This window comes from Rhododendron vialii, chromosome 8a (genome assembly GCF_030253575.1).
Source record: "Rhododendron vialii isolate Sample 1 chromosome 8a, ASM3025357v1".
Classification (NCBI taxonomy): domain Eukaryota; kingdom Viridiplantae; phylum Streptophyta; class Magnoliopsida; order Ericales; family Ericaceae; genus Rhododendron; species Rhododendron vialii.
Window position 1 is genome coordinate 8499485 of NC_080564.1, and position 16402 is coordinate 8515886.

At 35.6% G+C, this 16402-nt stretch overlaps 1 protein-coding gene across 1 annotated transcript; it reads right to left on the bottom strand.

Annotated features, from left to right (window-relative positions):
- Nucleotides 1-3518: 3518 nt before the first annotated feature.
- Nucleotides 3519-14968, bottom strand: LOC131335615 (uncharacterized). The gene is made up of 6 exons (XM_058371062.1): nucleotides 14726-14968; nucleotides 9933-10195; nucleotides 8297-8543; nucleotides 4979-5955; nucleotides 4127-4168; nucleotides 3519-3900 (listed from the first exon to the last, which is right to left on the bottom strand). The coding sequence occupies exons 1-6, from the start codon at nucleotides 14814-14816 to the stop codon at nucleotides 3889-3891; spliced, it is 1632 nt and encodes a 543-aa protein (XP_058227045.1). The 5' UTR covers nucleotides 14817-14968; the 3' UTR covers nucleotides 3519-3888.
- Nucleotides 14969-16402: the final 1434 nt, after the last annotated feature.

The following is a 16402-nucleotide window of genomic DNA, read 5'->3' on the forward strand; positions in this document are numbered from 1 at the left end:
TTCAGATGCACTGCACACTGAATCTGGATTGTTCATGTACACTTTAAGGGTTAATTCTTTGCTTATTTTCTTTATCCCTAGCACTCCTCATAAAAGAAACTAGTAATTATCCATGTCTTAAGGCACGGCGTAATGCTTTTTAAATATAGTCTAAATGAAGTATCAAACCCTACTTTTTTTATTTTTATTTTGGATACAACGGTTATTTTAAATGCCATGAGGTGAGTCCCGGATATGCTTATGATCCTACCTCATGCGAGAGGAGCGTTACAAATAACCGTGAATCAAAATTTTTTTCCTTCTCCCTACAAAATCCACTTCTCAAAAATTTTCAAAAAATCTACAATATTCAATCCTAGACAGGTCATGAAACTCCAAATCATCTAAACAAACAACTCAAGTTGTATTGAACAACAATTTTGTTCTCTTGAAAAATTACTATTGGTTGCAAAGAATTACTCTTGGCTGTAAAAAATTACTCTTGGCCGCGATGAATTATACTCTTGCCTGCAAAGAATTACTTCTGGCCGCATAGAATTACTCACTCTTGGTCGCCAAGAATGACTTATGGTCTCGTAATTTTGTGCGGCCAAGAGTAATTCTCCGCGGCCATGAGTAATTCTTTGCGGCCAAGAATAATTCTTCGCAGCCGGGAGTAATTCTTTGTGAACTTCTAATCTCAGTCATTGGCTTCAATGATTGAGATGTAGTGTCTTTTTTTATGTCCCCAAAACGCTCCCCTCTATAGATATATTCTTCAAATTAGCACATAATTTGAAATTTTTTGATAAGTGCTTAATCCAAACCGTAAGTAATAATTATCACCGCTGCTTGTTGTGAGAAGAAAAATAGTTACTACTTTACTGCTTTGCATGGTCCTCCGTTATCAATTAAGTAACATCTTTCACAAACCCGATGAAGATTGATCTACAACCACAGACTAGTTTTTTGTATTCCAAAAAAACAAGAAGGTTGGAAATTGAGAAGATCAAGGCTGGCATTGGAAGAAGAGAAAATTCCTTGTCTCAAGGAGAAGAGATTATGTTGTACGTTTCTTGCCATGCATAAACAAACCCTTTTAATCAGAAAACACAGATCATAATCTCACGAACCCCATGTTCATTTAATATGCCAGGTTAGTATAGTCTTATTTTTCCATGTAAGTTGTCCCTAATGGCACATGATAATTAACCCCAAGAAAGTTGGTCGAGTAGAAGCATGACGACAAATAAAGTGCTTACTCAGCTCTTGAGTTTGCAGTTTTCAAATCGATCTCACCATTAACAAAAAAATATTTTGAAGCTTCGGAGGTTTGTCTAGTTGTATAGTTCAGGATCTCGAGATTAGTCAAGGTGCAAGTTAAACTAGCTCGAACACTCGATCATTGAAAAAGATGACATACAAAAATTTTTGACTTTTATACGGGTTTTTTTTTTTTTGTCTATCAATAGGATAGATCATTTACATCATGAATGATTATAAAGTACAAACCACATGACACTGCATCAATTGTGAGAAGTTAATGAGATAACTGAGCCCAATAAGCTCATTATAAGAAAGAAGAGGAGAGCTCCTCTAAAGAAAGAACTCCTAGAAAAAAAAAACCCTCTAAAGGAATAACACCTACACGCGGATGGAAAGCTTCGAACTCCTGACCTCTTCTACAGATACAAGAGTCTTGACCAACTGAACTAGCCCTAATTGGTTAAACTTTTATGCGTTACTAATGACTAATGAACCATGTTGTTAGAACTTGTGGCTCATATGTTAATATGAAAACATACTAAGAAGTTCTAGAAAGAGACCAAATGCTGGATCGAAGCCAAATACCAGATTAGGGTTAGAATATAGCAGGTATAAATACTCTATATTGTAAACCCTCTTTCAGTTGATTGAATAAGAAACGATTGCCACTCTCGCTCTCGTAGAGGTACCCAGTATTGGAGAACCACGTATATTCTATGTGTAAATACTCTATATTGTAAACCCTCTTTCAGTTGATTGAATAAGAAACGATAGCCACTTTCGCTCTCGTGGAGGTACCCAGTATTGGAGAACCACATATATTCTATGTGTAAATACTCTATATTGTAAACCCTCTTTCAGTTGATTGAATAAGAAACGATTGCCACTCTCGCTCTCGTGGACGTACCCAGTATTGGAGAACCACGTATATTCTGTGTGTTGATTTCTTTATTATTTTCTATTCGCATATCTTGTGTGTGTTTCGGTCCTACACATGTGGTAAGTTCAAGTTCTATAAGACCATCTATTTAAAAAAGAAATTGAAAAAAAAAAAAAAAACTTCACCTAATAAACCTCTCTCTGAAGCACATGGAAAGGGATGTCTGAGTTTCAAGACAATTGAAGCCTTGGCCACGTTATTCGTAAAATAAAACCTCAAGAGAAAGTTGACCTTGGTAATTCCTTCTTCTATTTTTTACTCCACTAATTAACTAGGGATGAAGGCTAAAACCCAAAAAATTAAATAAAGTAGTTTTCTTTAAGGAATTTTATGTGCCTTGTTTTCTGAAACTTTGATTGTTTTAAAGGATTCCTTAAGTATCAGGGGTTGTCATTTGGCTGCGATCTTTAGCTTTGCACACAATGTGATGCTAAAATACACAGATCAAGTAACAACACGGAATCGAGACGAGACGTAGGGGCGGCCCAATCTCATTGAAGGCAAAAGCGAAATATGAGAGTGACGCCTCTAAGAGTTTAAATATCAGTCTCTTTCAATCTATTTTACAAGCTTTTACCTCTCTTAAATCTTCCAGCCTCTCTCTCACAATCCCACTCAAATACGAACCCTCGAATTTGTCCAGCCCATAGATCCAATAGCTCTCCCTATTTTACATCATTTGCTTTCCATGCCTATGTAATTGTGACGAGCCAGTTTTGGATATTTTTTGTGCCCATGCTTATAATGTGCAGCTGAAAAAATCTGGAGTGGGCATGTCCTTCAAGGTTCATTCCAGGCTTGTGGGCTCTCTCCTCAGAAGCTCTTCCTCTCCTAAGGATAGCGCTTCTGTTATCCCTTTAATTGAGGCAGTGAGTTGAGCTTTAAAAAGACATTATTTGCATATTAACATCCACACTAATGATGCTTCTCCTTTCCACCAGTTGAGAAGCGCTAAGGAGTTCCCAGCCATAGTAGCTCCGTTGTTTTTTTTATTTCTGCTTCCTTGTGCAGTTAGTTCATTCCTGCAGTATATCTCTTTGCGATCGTGGCAGGATTCATCAAGCATATTTTTTGGCAAAATTTGCAGCGTCTTCCAGAATCCATTCTGAAGCTGATACATCTTATCAATTTGACAAAAATTAGTCTACTACATTTAAATTTTTATTGAAATTACAGTGCATTATGAGATGTAAAATTATTACCGAAGAATCCTAGTCTCTAGCGTTTAGAATTCTCGTACAGAGTAGTTGTTTTACGATTGATAGAGCTCAACGGAATAAACAAATTCAAGACTCTGTTCAGTTTGGTAATCCGGGAAACATGAGATAGCATATTAACATGAGCCAACAAAACCAACAAACTGCAACAATATATTACACCACCACGACGGTACCGGTAAGGTCGGGGATTCAAAACTTACCCCACTCGATCTTCTTTGTACAGACGATGTTCTACTTATCATACATACCACTCAGATAAACAGGCAACAATATATTACACCACCACGACGGTACCGGTAAGGTCGGGGGTTCAAAACTTACCCCACTCGATCTTCTTTGTACAGACGATGTTCTACTTATCATACATACCACTCAGATAAACAGTTACGTTTGAGATACACCAAACCAATAAGAACAAAGGTGGCATTTGTTACTTATTGGACTAATGAACGAGGATGAGCTTGATTCAAGGCAGCACAGCATTCAACCCGAAACCTGCATTTTCCCACAGAGAATGTACATGAGTAGAGCACACCAAATATGACACAGGAAAGCTTATTGAAAGAGAATATGCAAAATCAATATCCTAGTACATCTATGTGTTAGAAAATTAGGGGAAAACTTAATTATCAAAAACGATGAGAGCGCACGTTTCAAAACAACATTTGCTATAAGAACTCCAGGAACATACACGAGGTTGGTTCACTAAACAACAACAAACAGGATTTTGAGCTACTTGTTGGGCAACACATGAACAGGCAACCTGCATAATCAGAAGCAACGAATCCCGATTAAACTAAATTCTCTCTTCAAAAACGACAAAATAATCTTGACAAAACTACTTAAGAAGGCTTGCAAGGGTTCAGAAATAGCCAACAAAATCGAGGAAACTTCATCATACAGTTTGGTAAACCAATATCTATGGCCTATGAGTATGAGATATTAAACACCAGCACAGAGAGATGCAGAAGTAGCAACCATCACACCATAGGGCGGTAAACCTTAGAAGCATGGATACAGACATGGGATATGGACAGATATACACATCTAAAAATTAAGATCACATAATCACATTGGGAACACAAGGACTATGTAAGCCTACATATCTTATACAGTACTTAAAATTGTATCCTTATAATTTCATATAAAGATGAAAAACATGCACTCTGTCAAATTGAAGATAATAGTAAAGACAAATAACAGTAACAGTATGAAATGTAAATCAATCGCCAATAAACAAGTCTTTATGACTAAGCATATGACAATTTTGACTTTGGCTAAACTTAAAATATTGTATCATGACATCCAATTGTGTTACTACCAAGTCAACAAACATGTCCTAGCGTGTCTGACTATAAAACATACAAAGTCTGACACAAATTTACGCGTGTCTGACACGTGTCCAGACTCCAGAGCATATAGTGTATGTGTCTGACACATGTAAAACACGTGGTACCTGAGGCTGGTGAACGAGTCAATGCTTCTCAGCCCTTAACCCAAATATTTACCACATGAATAGAAATTTCTGATGAACGGACAATTAGAGATGTTACTAAACTCACTGTGCATCAACCTGGAGCTTCTTCCTTTTCTTCCTGTTCTTACGGTTTCGCTTTTTTGCAGAACTTGGACCAACACCTAGAGGCTGTTCCATGGCTGGAGGCACAAATGCAGTAGGAGTAAATGCCACCGGTGATGGTTCCCATTTAGGTTTCTTGCATTGATGGAGAGGCTTTTGCATTGCTAGGATATTGCTGAGTTTAGCAAAAGCCTCTGAAATCACATTGCTCGTAACATTATTGACACCCTGAGTAATTCCAACCTCCTTCCCATTGCCGAAAGGAATTCCTGTGTTTCCCATCAACAGTGCATTGCCATTCCCAGTGCTTTCAACCTCTTTCTCATTGCGAAAAGGGAAGACAAAGTCAGTCCCCGTGCTTGGTGCCAAAGGTGTACTACTGTCCTGGAAAGGCTTTTGCATTGCTGGGATATTAGTGAGTTGGCTAGCATAAGCCTCTGAAATTACAGTGCTCGTACCATTATTGGTTCCCTGAGTAATTCCAACCTCCTTACCATTGCCAAAAGGAACTCCTGTCTTTACCACCAACGGTGCATTGCCATTCCCAATACTTTCAACCTCTTTCTCATTGCGAAAAGGGAAGACAAAATCAATCCCCGTGTTTGGTGCCAAAGGTGTATTACTGTCCTGGAAAGGCTTTTGCAGTGCTGGGATATTTCTGAGTTGGCTACCACAAGCCTCTGAAATTAAAGTGCTCGAAATGCTCGTACCATTATTTGGACCCCAAGTAATTCCAACCTCCTTCCCATTGCCAAAAGGAATTCCTGTATTTACCACCAACGGTGCATTGCCATTCCCAGTACTTTCAACCTCTTTCTCATTGCGAAAAGGGAAGACAAAATTCCCCGTGTTTAGTGCCAAAGGTATACTGTCCTGGGAAGACTGTGAGGCCTTAAGTTTATCCAATGCAGCATAAAGCCTGAATTTGGACTTTATGATCTCCAAGATAGCGGTTCCTGACTCAGAATTACCTGGATAACAGTGTAAAGGAAAAACAAATCACACCACTCACGCCATATCAACTTGCATTATAGGAAAAAGAGAACATGTCGCAAACTCCGTGAACTAACAAACATTTAAGCAAAGTGACAAACCTTCAGATACCCTTGCCTTCTTACAAAGATGGAATTGCACCATTCACCTCAAACATCTCATTAAGTATAACATGACTACATGAGAGAACCAATTTTCCCTGAATAATAGGGACAAGGCTTTATTGAGAACACTGATCAGTATATAAGCAGTTTTTTCCGCATCTGGAGAAAAGCAGAATTGTTGACTTCCCTTGAAATTCAAGATCGGGTAACTAGGCCCCCCCTTGTGTAAAAATGCTAAGACTGGTGAACATAGAATCTAGAACATATTTATTGCACTGACTGTAAAAACAAAGGGAGAATAAATTACCATGAAATAGAGAGCCATCTCCAAAGTACTCCCAAAGCCCAGCTCTTATATCATATTGAAAGCAATGGACAAAAAGAAAAGAATAAGCTAAAAAGAGTGTCTGAGGCCGAATGGGAGAGAATAAAAGTTTAGGGGTTGCTGCCTCAGTCACTAGCATTTTTACTAGCTTACATCAAAAAGTATGAAAACAATTTAATCAACATGGATAATGACAAACATATGTTACCTGTACCATCAAAGATGCCCTTTCTATTTAGACAAAGGACCTGAACTCAGCTCTCCGTCGATAATTTTGGGAAAGAGGTTATATATTGTTTCTGTCACAAAGCTTAGGAGTTGGTGGATTTCCCAATATTTCACTATCAGGTGGCAAGAGAATTTGGAGAATTGGGGTCTGTTGCTTACCATGGGGTCCTTGTTTATCAAGGCAACCCACTATGAGGTGGCAAGAGAATTTGGAGAATTGGGGTTTGTTGCTTACCATGGGGTCCTTGTTCATCAATCATAAGCAAGCATATGTGCCTCCACTAAATTCAAGGCAACCCTCTTACACCTGTCTATGGCGGGAGTAAAACTACAGTATGTCTGGAGAGATAAGAGTTGTCAATACAGCTACTGAAAGGCAAATCAAGCACGCTCTTTCCATTTTGGAGAAAGGGAATTTTTTGTGAACCATGCCTTAGTATTAACGCTTGTAGATATTATGGAGCACTCTCTTTGGGAAAGGATTTGCAGCTTCTTTGTGTGTAACCCACGCAGAAATCAGGCTCCTTTTAACATTTTTCCCAATACAGATATCTTGTTTACCCAGACAAAAAGGGAAAAGAAGATGCAAAAATAACACCTGAGAAATGAAGCTTTTATGAAAACTAGCTGTTCGGCACACCCATTCCATCACCACCATTGTTCTTTCGCCAATCAAAATAACCAAATAAATTTGCCATTGAAGTTCTGAACTCTATACGTTTTGTTGGTGATCTACTGTGGCCGGTACATACGTTTCATTTTGATCTCATGTAATTAGTTGAGGGCGTCTGCTTCCATCCTAACCTAATAAATGCTTTCCCCAAGTGTGGACCCTATATTTACGTGATCTTTATCAAAAGTTGGTTCTTTTCAATTTGCTAGACTAGATCTGCTCCTTGGTGTCTTTTTTATTGCCCATGTCAATTATACCCATTCAATCACCAACATTGATAGAGTATTATGTACATCAATTGACTCTATCATAAACAATTCTTTTCGATTTGCTGCAGATACTCTTTGACTTGTCGATGTTGTTCTGTCTATACCAAATAACCAACCAAATAAAGTTGTAGTATAAATGGCAACCAATTTTTTCCCTCAAAATTGTTTATTCTTATTTTCCTAGATTTGCACTATGATGTCATCTGCCATTGACATTTTCCTTCATCCTTACTTGATAAATATTTTGAGACCATTTTATGCTTACAAATCTGCTAATGCATTCGTTCAATGAATTTGATTGGGTGACGTAGCCAAATGATAGGCAAAGGATGCACATAGGTTTTCTACCACAATATAGTAGGCCACGAAGATACAAAGTTCAGGGAAACACAAGCTGTAGGTGACTACATATTTATGTGGTGGTGGTAAACACTTCTGGATTTCTTATTGCTTATGATTGGGCCATCTATGATCTACCGGCTGCAATTTAAACAATTTATTGTTAGAAAAAGTGGAAATAGGAGAGCAATGGAAAAAGATTCAAATGCTCTTGCTGCGATTGTACACAAGTAAAGATAAAGAAGTGAAGACAATGATACATAAACAAATAGTACACATCAGTTTAAACTTATGAAGAGAAATACGAGCACAAAAAGATTCTCTAGCTATTTTTGGATGATTGGTCAATAAACTTGCAAATAAGAATTAAGAAATGATTACCAAAAATTGATAGGATAACAGCACGTGCTGCCAATTGCTCAGCTTCTTTCTTGCTTCTTCCTACTTCACCCGTATAATTAACACCATTGAATACCAAAGAAGATATAAAAACTGGAAGCAACCCCTTTGGCTGAATCGTGGACCTCGTGGTATAAGTAGGCTTCTCTAGATTCATCTTCGTTGCATATTCATTGAGGATAGACTTGCAAAAGACTGTATCCTGGATGATCGGAAAAGGAAAAAGACTCTGAAGATGGCCAAAAAAGGAAAGAATTTGAATGTCACAGAAATGGATAACTAAGAGAAAAACATGAGTCTACTTAGCACCAAAAAGTAAAATTAAATTTACTCGTACCTCCATTTCATTCTTCCTTACTATTACAAGTTTAAAACAACAAAATCAAGGAACATAAGATATAAAAGGGTTTAAATACAACATGGGAACTCATATTGAAGTTGTCAACGAAGAAAAAAGCAGGAGCAAGCTTATGTTGTAAGCACCAGGATTTACTAACAGATTCCTAAGTTGATTGTAAATTTCCAACCAGACATTGACCTCAACACTATAAATAAGTAGCATGCGTCATAAGTAAAGTAGGAAAATTGATATGCACTTAACTTAATATTGGAAGCAGGCTTACGACAACATGGGTTCATCATTATCTCCCGTTCTCCCTACAAGTTTCACCATGTGACTGCGCCCGCCCAAAAAAAAAAACCCACTAAAGATATCTACAAAGCATTGAACCGCACAAGCATGACTCTTAAATGCCTGATAGGAACGGTGAAATGGGCAAATGGCAACAACAACAATGAGCTAAATCATGAAATTCAGCGCCATAGACAAACATTCAAGGTGCTTAAAAACAGAATATGATCATAATATTAAGGACATCACAAGTAAGGGCCATGCAGTGGGCTATGTTCCAAGTTTAAACAGACTCAAGCCAGAATGTCGAGAAGAGGTATGTGTCAATGTGTCGGATTCATCTACTTTCGCAGTAAAGGACACAGCAAAACTGCAATAATATTCATACTTTCAGTCCAGATACTTCATCAAATTTCTAATGTAATTAAGTGTACAAGGTGCAAAGACCATTTCATGCATAAAATGAGTTTCTTTCTTTCTTTTCTTTTCTTTTCTTTCTTTTTTTGATCCCCATACCATGAGTTTCATGCACAAGTCTGTGGCAAACTGGAGTACTTTATATGCTTTCTAGGTAAGCGACTAAGCGCCCAGCTAAAAATATTGGACATGTATGTCAAACATTTTTCCAAGTGTCGAGTGTCTGATGGGGTACTTTTCCAACATTTTGTGGAGTCCATATAACCTGGCTATGATCTGGTTTGACCAAGGGTCCAGCACCTGTTTGCATTTTCAAAAGGGTTTCTGACATGTAGGTTTCTCCAATCTTATCACATAATAGTTGTAAATGCTAGAAGAAAGAACATCATAATAAGTCAAGTAAACTATAATCCACAAGATATAAAATCCTCAAGCCACCAAATCAATAACTTAACTTCTGAATTGAACTGTATAAGTACATCTTGCAACAAAAATCCAATTGGTACACCAGTATGTTAAAGTAAAATCCAACTTAGTAAGTTGGAAGCAAGAATCATGCATGCCACATACCTCACGAATAATAGGATATCCTTCTTCTTTTATCTTTTGAGTTAAACTAGCCAATGCGACGCTGGCAACATCTTGCTCTGCGGCTTTGCGATTGGAAAAAGTGTTTGGAGATGTAATGTATGTTCCATCCACAAAGACAGTAGACCTAAACATAGGTGGACGTTGAGCACCTTCATTAATTGTTTGATATATTGGGATGGGTAAGCCGGATCTTTGAGCATACTCTTGCAAACGGTTTTTCCATAGAAAGTGTTCAGGGACATCTAGTGAAATAAAGGAAAATATGTTAGCACACAATCCCATTTGGGAGTTCCTAATGCAAACATGCAATTCGGTAATTAATATCAGATACCGTTGTCAAACATGAAAGTATAACTTGAAAAGGAAAGCGAGTAAAAGTAATCAAAGTCTAATACATCTATACAACAAAAAGGAGCAGTTTCTCAAAATGTAAGAGATAATTGTCCTTGTTAAGTTACCCTTCTCTGGTACCCAGCTCTGCTTTCTAATCCAGCAGTTTCCCAAAATGCAAGAGATAATTGTCCTTGTTAAGTTACCCATCTCTGGTACCCAGTTCTGCTATCTATCAGTCTTTTTTTTTAATCCTCATATCTAACAGTCATATGGGTCGTTTTCAAGGAAACATGTCAAGCATTGTTAAGTAGTGAATTATTAAAGGCAAAACATCAAGCATTGAGCAGTTTCAAAATGGAATTACCTTGCAGACAAGATAGCTCAGTTTTTAATGGCAATCATGGTTAACTCTAGCCTTCAAAAAGTCCACTATCAACACATTTATAACTTCTTGGAAGGTATAAGGCCAAGCAAACATGAGGGATTTTTTTGCCCTCCCCAAATAGAAACTTGTAGTAAACCCGCCTAGCCAACACCTAGGTTTGTTTGAACACATGAAATTAAAAAGAAAAGAATATTCAAGAAATAGTTTTGTTCATCGTGGGAGCTCTTATGGAGGTTATAATTGTTCCATCTTAAGACCAGTCTCTGTATATCAAACCGCTGGTTAAGAGCTTTCACAGATTATATATTAGGTTACTTGAGAACTAGTAGAAATTGGAAACCATTAGTAATGAGTGCTTTCATTTGTATTCATTAGGTTGTCACAGAGTGAATCGAATCGTGAATCGGAATGGCCTCCTTTGGATCGTGAATAGTAAAAGATTTGACCATAATAGGAACATATATAAGTGTACATAGATATCACAGATTCATCATAAAAATGAAATCTTAACCTTAATACAATAAGAAGTATGTTTTTAACAATGACTATATAGCCTAGTAGGTTAGAAACTTGCTTATATGGCAACATGGGTGGGTTGGTTTGAGGGAGCCCTAACGCTAACTATGATTTAGAGGATACAAGAATGAAGGAGATCGATTTGTCAAACTTTGAGCTCATGTAGGAGATTATACACAATCATATTCACAAATTAAAATAACAACATTTTAGAGACGTTGAGCCCATTTATTGACTCATATGATAATTAACTATAGAAATCTCACCAAACTAATAGTAGTTAATTCATGAGAACAAGGTACCTTAGCCTTAAACACATCTCATATGATTATTATAATCTTTGAGAAAAACACAAAATGAAAAGGGTTAACAACATGCTCCGGGTAAGAAGAAACATTCTAATCACCAATGATCAGCAAATTTTGTATGGAATATATAACTTTTCCGAACTTAACACTCTATGAAGTTACATTCTTGTTTTTCTAGGAAAAAATGAAGGTAAAAGTGGTTTCATATACGCGAGTGCAACTGTTATATTTGCACGAATCGAATCATGAATCATCCGGATCATCATCAATTCTAACTATACTATGTTTTACCTGTAGATTCGTATCGTTTTTGCATGAATTGTGGATCGAGTCGGGAACCACGCGATTCTCTTAATTTTTTAGGCCACTTGAGGACTCTCTAAATTTAAGATCATTGACATAGACTCTCATTTATTTACTTTCCTTATTTGGGATATAGATGAAGAAAAACAGCTTTTATGCTCCTTATTACTTTCAAGAGATTCCTTGTTCTTCGTGCATTAAACCAACTAAACCACACGAGTTGCAAACGAGAGAAAAAGTAAAAGCTTAAGAACCCACACGGAGACAATGTCTTCAAATTTAAATTTTATGTTCATTCTTTTAGATCTAATTCCTCCAAACAAGGAGAAGAAAAAAAAAGCCATAGCTATTGGAGGACCTAGCAAGCCCTCTTGAATTACCGTAACCCACCCAATTAAAAAGTTATTCACCTTATGCCAGGCGATTAAACTCTTTCCCTCATTGCTCCACAAATTGAAACATCATACCAATCATTTCCCAGTAAGCTTATATATACTATAGCATTATACATCTACTGACTTTATGACAAACAAATATTTTTTGTACAAACCAAAAAATTAAGCTATCATTTGGAGTGCGATAAGCGGGCCTATAGGAGACAATATAAATATATCTACACAGTTGAAGATATATTGCCCCGTCATGTGGTATGGTCCATCCCCTTGGCGCCCCCAATGGTGGAACTTGTTTTACCATAGTAAATGAGATTATATGCAAATCCTAATCCTGGAAATTAAATAGACCTAGAATGCTATCTCTTCCCTCCACAAAAACGGATAGTAAAACCTAGTTAACATCTAAAAGGTGAATGCACGGGTGAGATGTTTTAAGGCAGGTGGAAGCCTCAAGGCATAAGCATTATAGAACTTAAATTCATATAAAACTATCTCGAAATTTTGAAAAATAGAACCATAACTTTGTTTGGTTGTTATTTGTTAGTTTTGATATAATATTTTTGAGATAAAAAAGTTTTATAGGTTTGTGTATTTTTTCGTCTTCAGTCAATTTTTTTTTCATATTTTAACAACCTCTTTTACTTTTGATTTTTGAATAGAGGTACACTATATACATCCAAAAAGTAAAAAAAGAAGAAGTTAATCTGATAAAAAATAACTGAAGACGAAAAAACACAAATGACGAAACAGTCAAAAAATTTGTTCGGAGAGAATATTTCCGAGAGGAGAACCAAACAAAAAATTCTAAATAAAATATATACAGAAACTCCTCTAAGCCTAGTAATGCATGTTTAACACATGTAAGCTAAAGATATATGAGTATCTATCATTTAGCTCCTAGTAAAACATACATGTATTTGTATGACGCCAGTCACTCTTCCCTCTTGTATCTCTCTAAACTTCTTTCTGAATTTATTTCTATAAAGTATCGAATAGATCCTACATCATTTCAACGAGAGGGGGTAGAAAGGGAGTGAAGAACTATAGCTCATTTTGTTCCAAAGAAGCCTACCCCTCACCCGAAATGCATGAAAGTGTGCAAAAGCCGCACCTTAGACCCCTACAGACAATGCCTACACATTTGGGAGGTGAAGCACAAATTCAATGCCGCGATGCGTTTAGTGGTGGCCTTGCCTTTAAACATGCAGCAACAAAAGCATTTTAAAAACCAAAAAAGACACAGAAATAAACAAACCACAGCAAATATATAACTCAAAACCAGAATGAAACAGCCCAAATTAGACTTACTTTCCTAAAAAAAAAAAACTCTACTAATGTTTTGGCTGAATAAGCCACTTGGCTTATTTTTTTGTCTTTATGTAAAAAAATTGTGATCCAAACTCTCTTTTTTTTTTTAATAAAGCCTTTTTTTTTTTTGCTTTTTGGCTGATTTTTGTTTTTATTTAAAAAATGTGAAGTTTTGAGCATAACTTTTGTTTTTACTTTTCCGATTAACAACAATAAGGTACCAAAATCTACCCAGTCAACCTGTTCCACTTAGTTTTTTGAGTTTTTTTTTTTTTTTATCTTAATTCAAATGTTTTTTGCGTTTGCTAGTTTTACGTCAAAGTTTTGTACATTATTGATTTGTCTTGCGAGAGGAATAAAAAATAAATAAATAAATAATTACTTTTATCCAAAAAAATTTAGAAATTACCAAGCTAAAGCCTTAAAAGCCCAACTTTTTTGAGCTTTTGGGGGCTATATCTTGGATATTTTAAAAATATTTGAATAAAAGTTATAGTTTGCAAAAGTTTGACACAAGACTAAGAAACGCGAAATTATTTTTAAAGATAAAACTCAAAAAACTCACAAAAAAGCCAAGGCCCCGTTTCGCTAAGGAAATAAGTAATTATTTTTTAAATTAAATATGATGTATTATGAAAGAATGACATGTCTCGTAAAACGAAAAATAAATACTCCTCTCATCCCATATTCTTTGGATTTTTTTTATATTTGTGTCGTTATATAAACTCTTATATCTTTTAATATGAATATTCAAAAATATATAATATGTAATATGAATTTTGTTTGATAGTTCTCAATTAGATTTATAATACAAAATTTTTAAAATTATGAAAAATATTATAAATTATGAGATATAAGAGTTTAAAGAATTTTTAAACTATGAGATATAAATTATGAATTTTGTTTGATAGTTCTCAATTAGATTTATAATACAAAATTTTTAAAATTATGAAAAATATTATAAATTATGAGATATAAGAGTTTAAAGAATGACGCGAATATCAAAAAAATCAAAGAAAATGCGACAGAGAGACTAATTAAAAAATAAGAACCTTAGGTAGACGAGGCTTAAGAAGAAGCGACGGAGCTTAGTAGGAAGAAGAACAAACCAACCGAAAACAGCCTAAGACATTAGATTCGCGATAAAATCCCTTTTCTCCCCTGCATTTTTTGAACAACCAAACAAATCGATCAAATAACATGGAAAAGTTGAAGCAGTCTTACTGGTTGAGGACTGAGGTGGTTGCTCCGTCGGAGCAAGTTCAGAAACACAAGCGGCGATGCTAAGCGACTGGCGACTAGTTTGTTCCGCCATGGTCGGAAGAGAGAGGAAGAGAACCAGAGTGAATGAATTCACTCTATCTCTATGCCAGTCAGAACTAGGGTTTTCAACTTTCAACACTCCCCCTGTGTGAGTAGATATGGACACAGAAGTATTCGGAGTATCCGTCCGTACGTTTGGTACTCCCTCCGTCTCAATTACCCATCGGTCTCACTTTAAATATTTTCATAGGAAAATTCCTATATTTTCAAACTCTACGAAAATATATTTTCTATATGTTACTTTTTTTTTACACCAAATTAAAAAATATTTTTTTCACGGCCAAATTAATTTGGTGTAAAAAATTATATATATATATATATAGTTTTTTTTTTTTTAAGGCTTGAAAATATACGAATTCCACGGGGGACATTTACCATTTGAAATGGGATGAATGAAGTAGAGTTCTTAATTACTATAGATAATCGTGCATTTTGCACGCAAAAACTAATGCTCTCTCCGTGCTCATTTTTTGGTCTCTTGACTCTCTTTTAGGATTCCAACTTAATAAACACAATTATCAGTGGTGGTTTCAGAATTTATCTCACGTGGGGCACATTTTACTACTCCTTCCGTTCGGATTTAATTGTCTCCAGTTCTATTCTAACCGGCTAAAAAATGAGTTATATCTTTGAATCCGTAATGAATTTCATATCGAATATGAATCTTGTTTAATAGATTTCGATTAGTTCTATAATACAATGTTTTTGAAATCTCGTAAAGCATTATAAATTGAAAGATATAATCGATTGAAAAATGGCACGAGCTCCAAAAAAAAACCATTAAATCCGGACAGAGGGAGTATAATAGTCTAAAGCAAAAATCAAAATTAAGAGCAAAATCACAAACTATGGAGAATTAAATTGTAAATTTCAATTATTGAGCAAAAATCAAGTAAAGAAATGAAGGCCTAATTTTCCCAAACAATCAAAATGTATACAACGAACATTAAAAGGAAAGAATAAAATGGGGATGGAGGGGGGTATATTTATGAATTTTTTCCCAGCTTACCCTCCGATTATCATCTTTTATTACTACTTTGTTTGTACTGCTAATATTAAAGGATGGATAAATAAGGAAATTTATTGAATATTGCTCATTTATTTTAAAAGTGGAATAAGTATTTTGGCATGTCAAGAAGTGATAATTGGAACTAATAAATGTGGATGGAGGGGTGTATATTTATGAATTTTTTTGAGGAGTGATTTTCATACCCTTTAAAAGGGGAGTGCGGTTAACAATTTAAGGAGTGCGAATGTCAATTCTCATTTTTGCTAATATCAGTTCCTTTTTTTTTCTTGAAAATATTTTACACCGATATTTTCTCCTCAATGACATCTTTATACTAATAGGTATAAAAAAAAATTTTGAAAAAATTTGTGCTGAATACATTATTTTCCCTTGAAAAGTTACTTGGACAGAGGACTTCCTTGTTAGGCAAAACAGACAGATAATTATTTCTTGGGTCCATGGCATTCCCCAAATTGATTTGGAGAGCGCTAAAATTCCTTCCCATATTTCTTTTGCCAAAAAGTATACATTAGCGGGAGTTAAAGGATCGTTAGTTCAAAGACTGTTCA

Excerpts from the sequence above, each read along its gene's own strand:
- LOC131335615 (XM_058371062.1), bottom strand. The coding sequence starts at position 14,816 with ATGGCGGAACAAACTAGTCGCCAGTCGCTTAGCATCGCCGCTTGTGTT. Across the intron at positions 10,196-14,725 it reads ACCACCTCAGTCCTCAACCA|ATGTCCCTGAACACTTTCTA; the intron begins GTAAGACTGCTT and ends TTATTTCACTAG. Across the intron at positions 8,544-9,932 it reads GATATCCTATTATTCGTGAG|AGTCTTTTTCCTTTTCCGAT; the intron begins GTATGTGGCATG and ends GGCCATCTTCAG.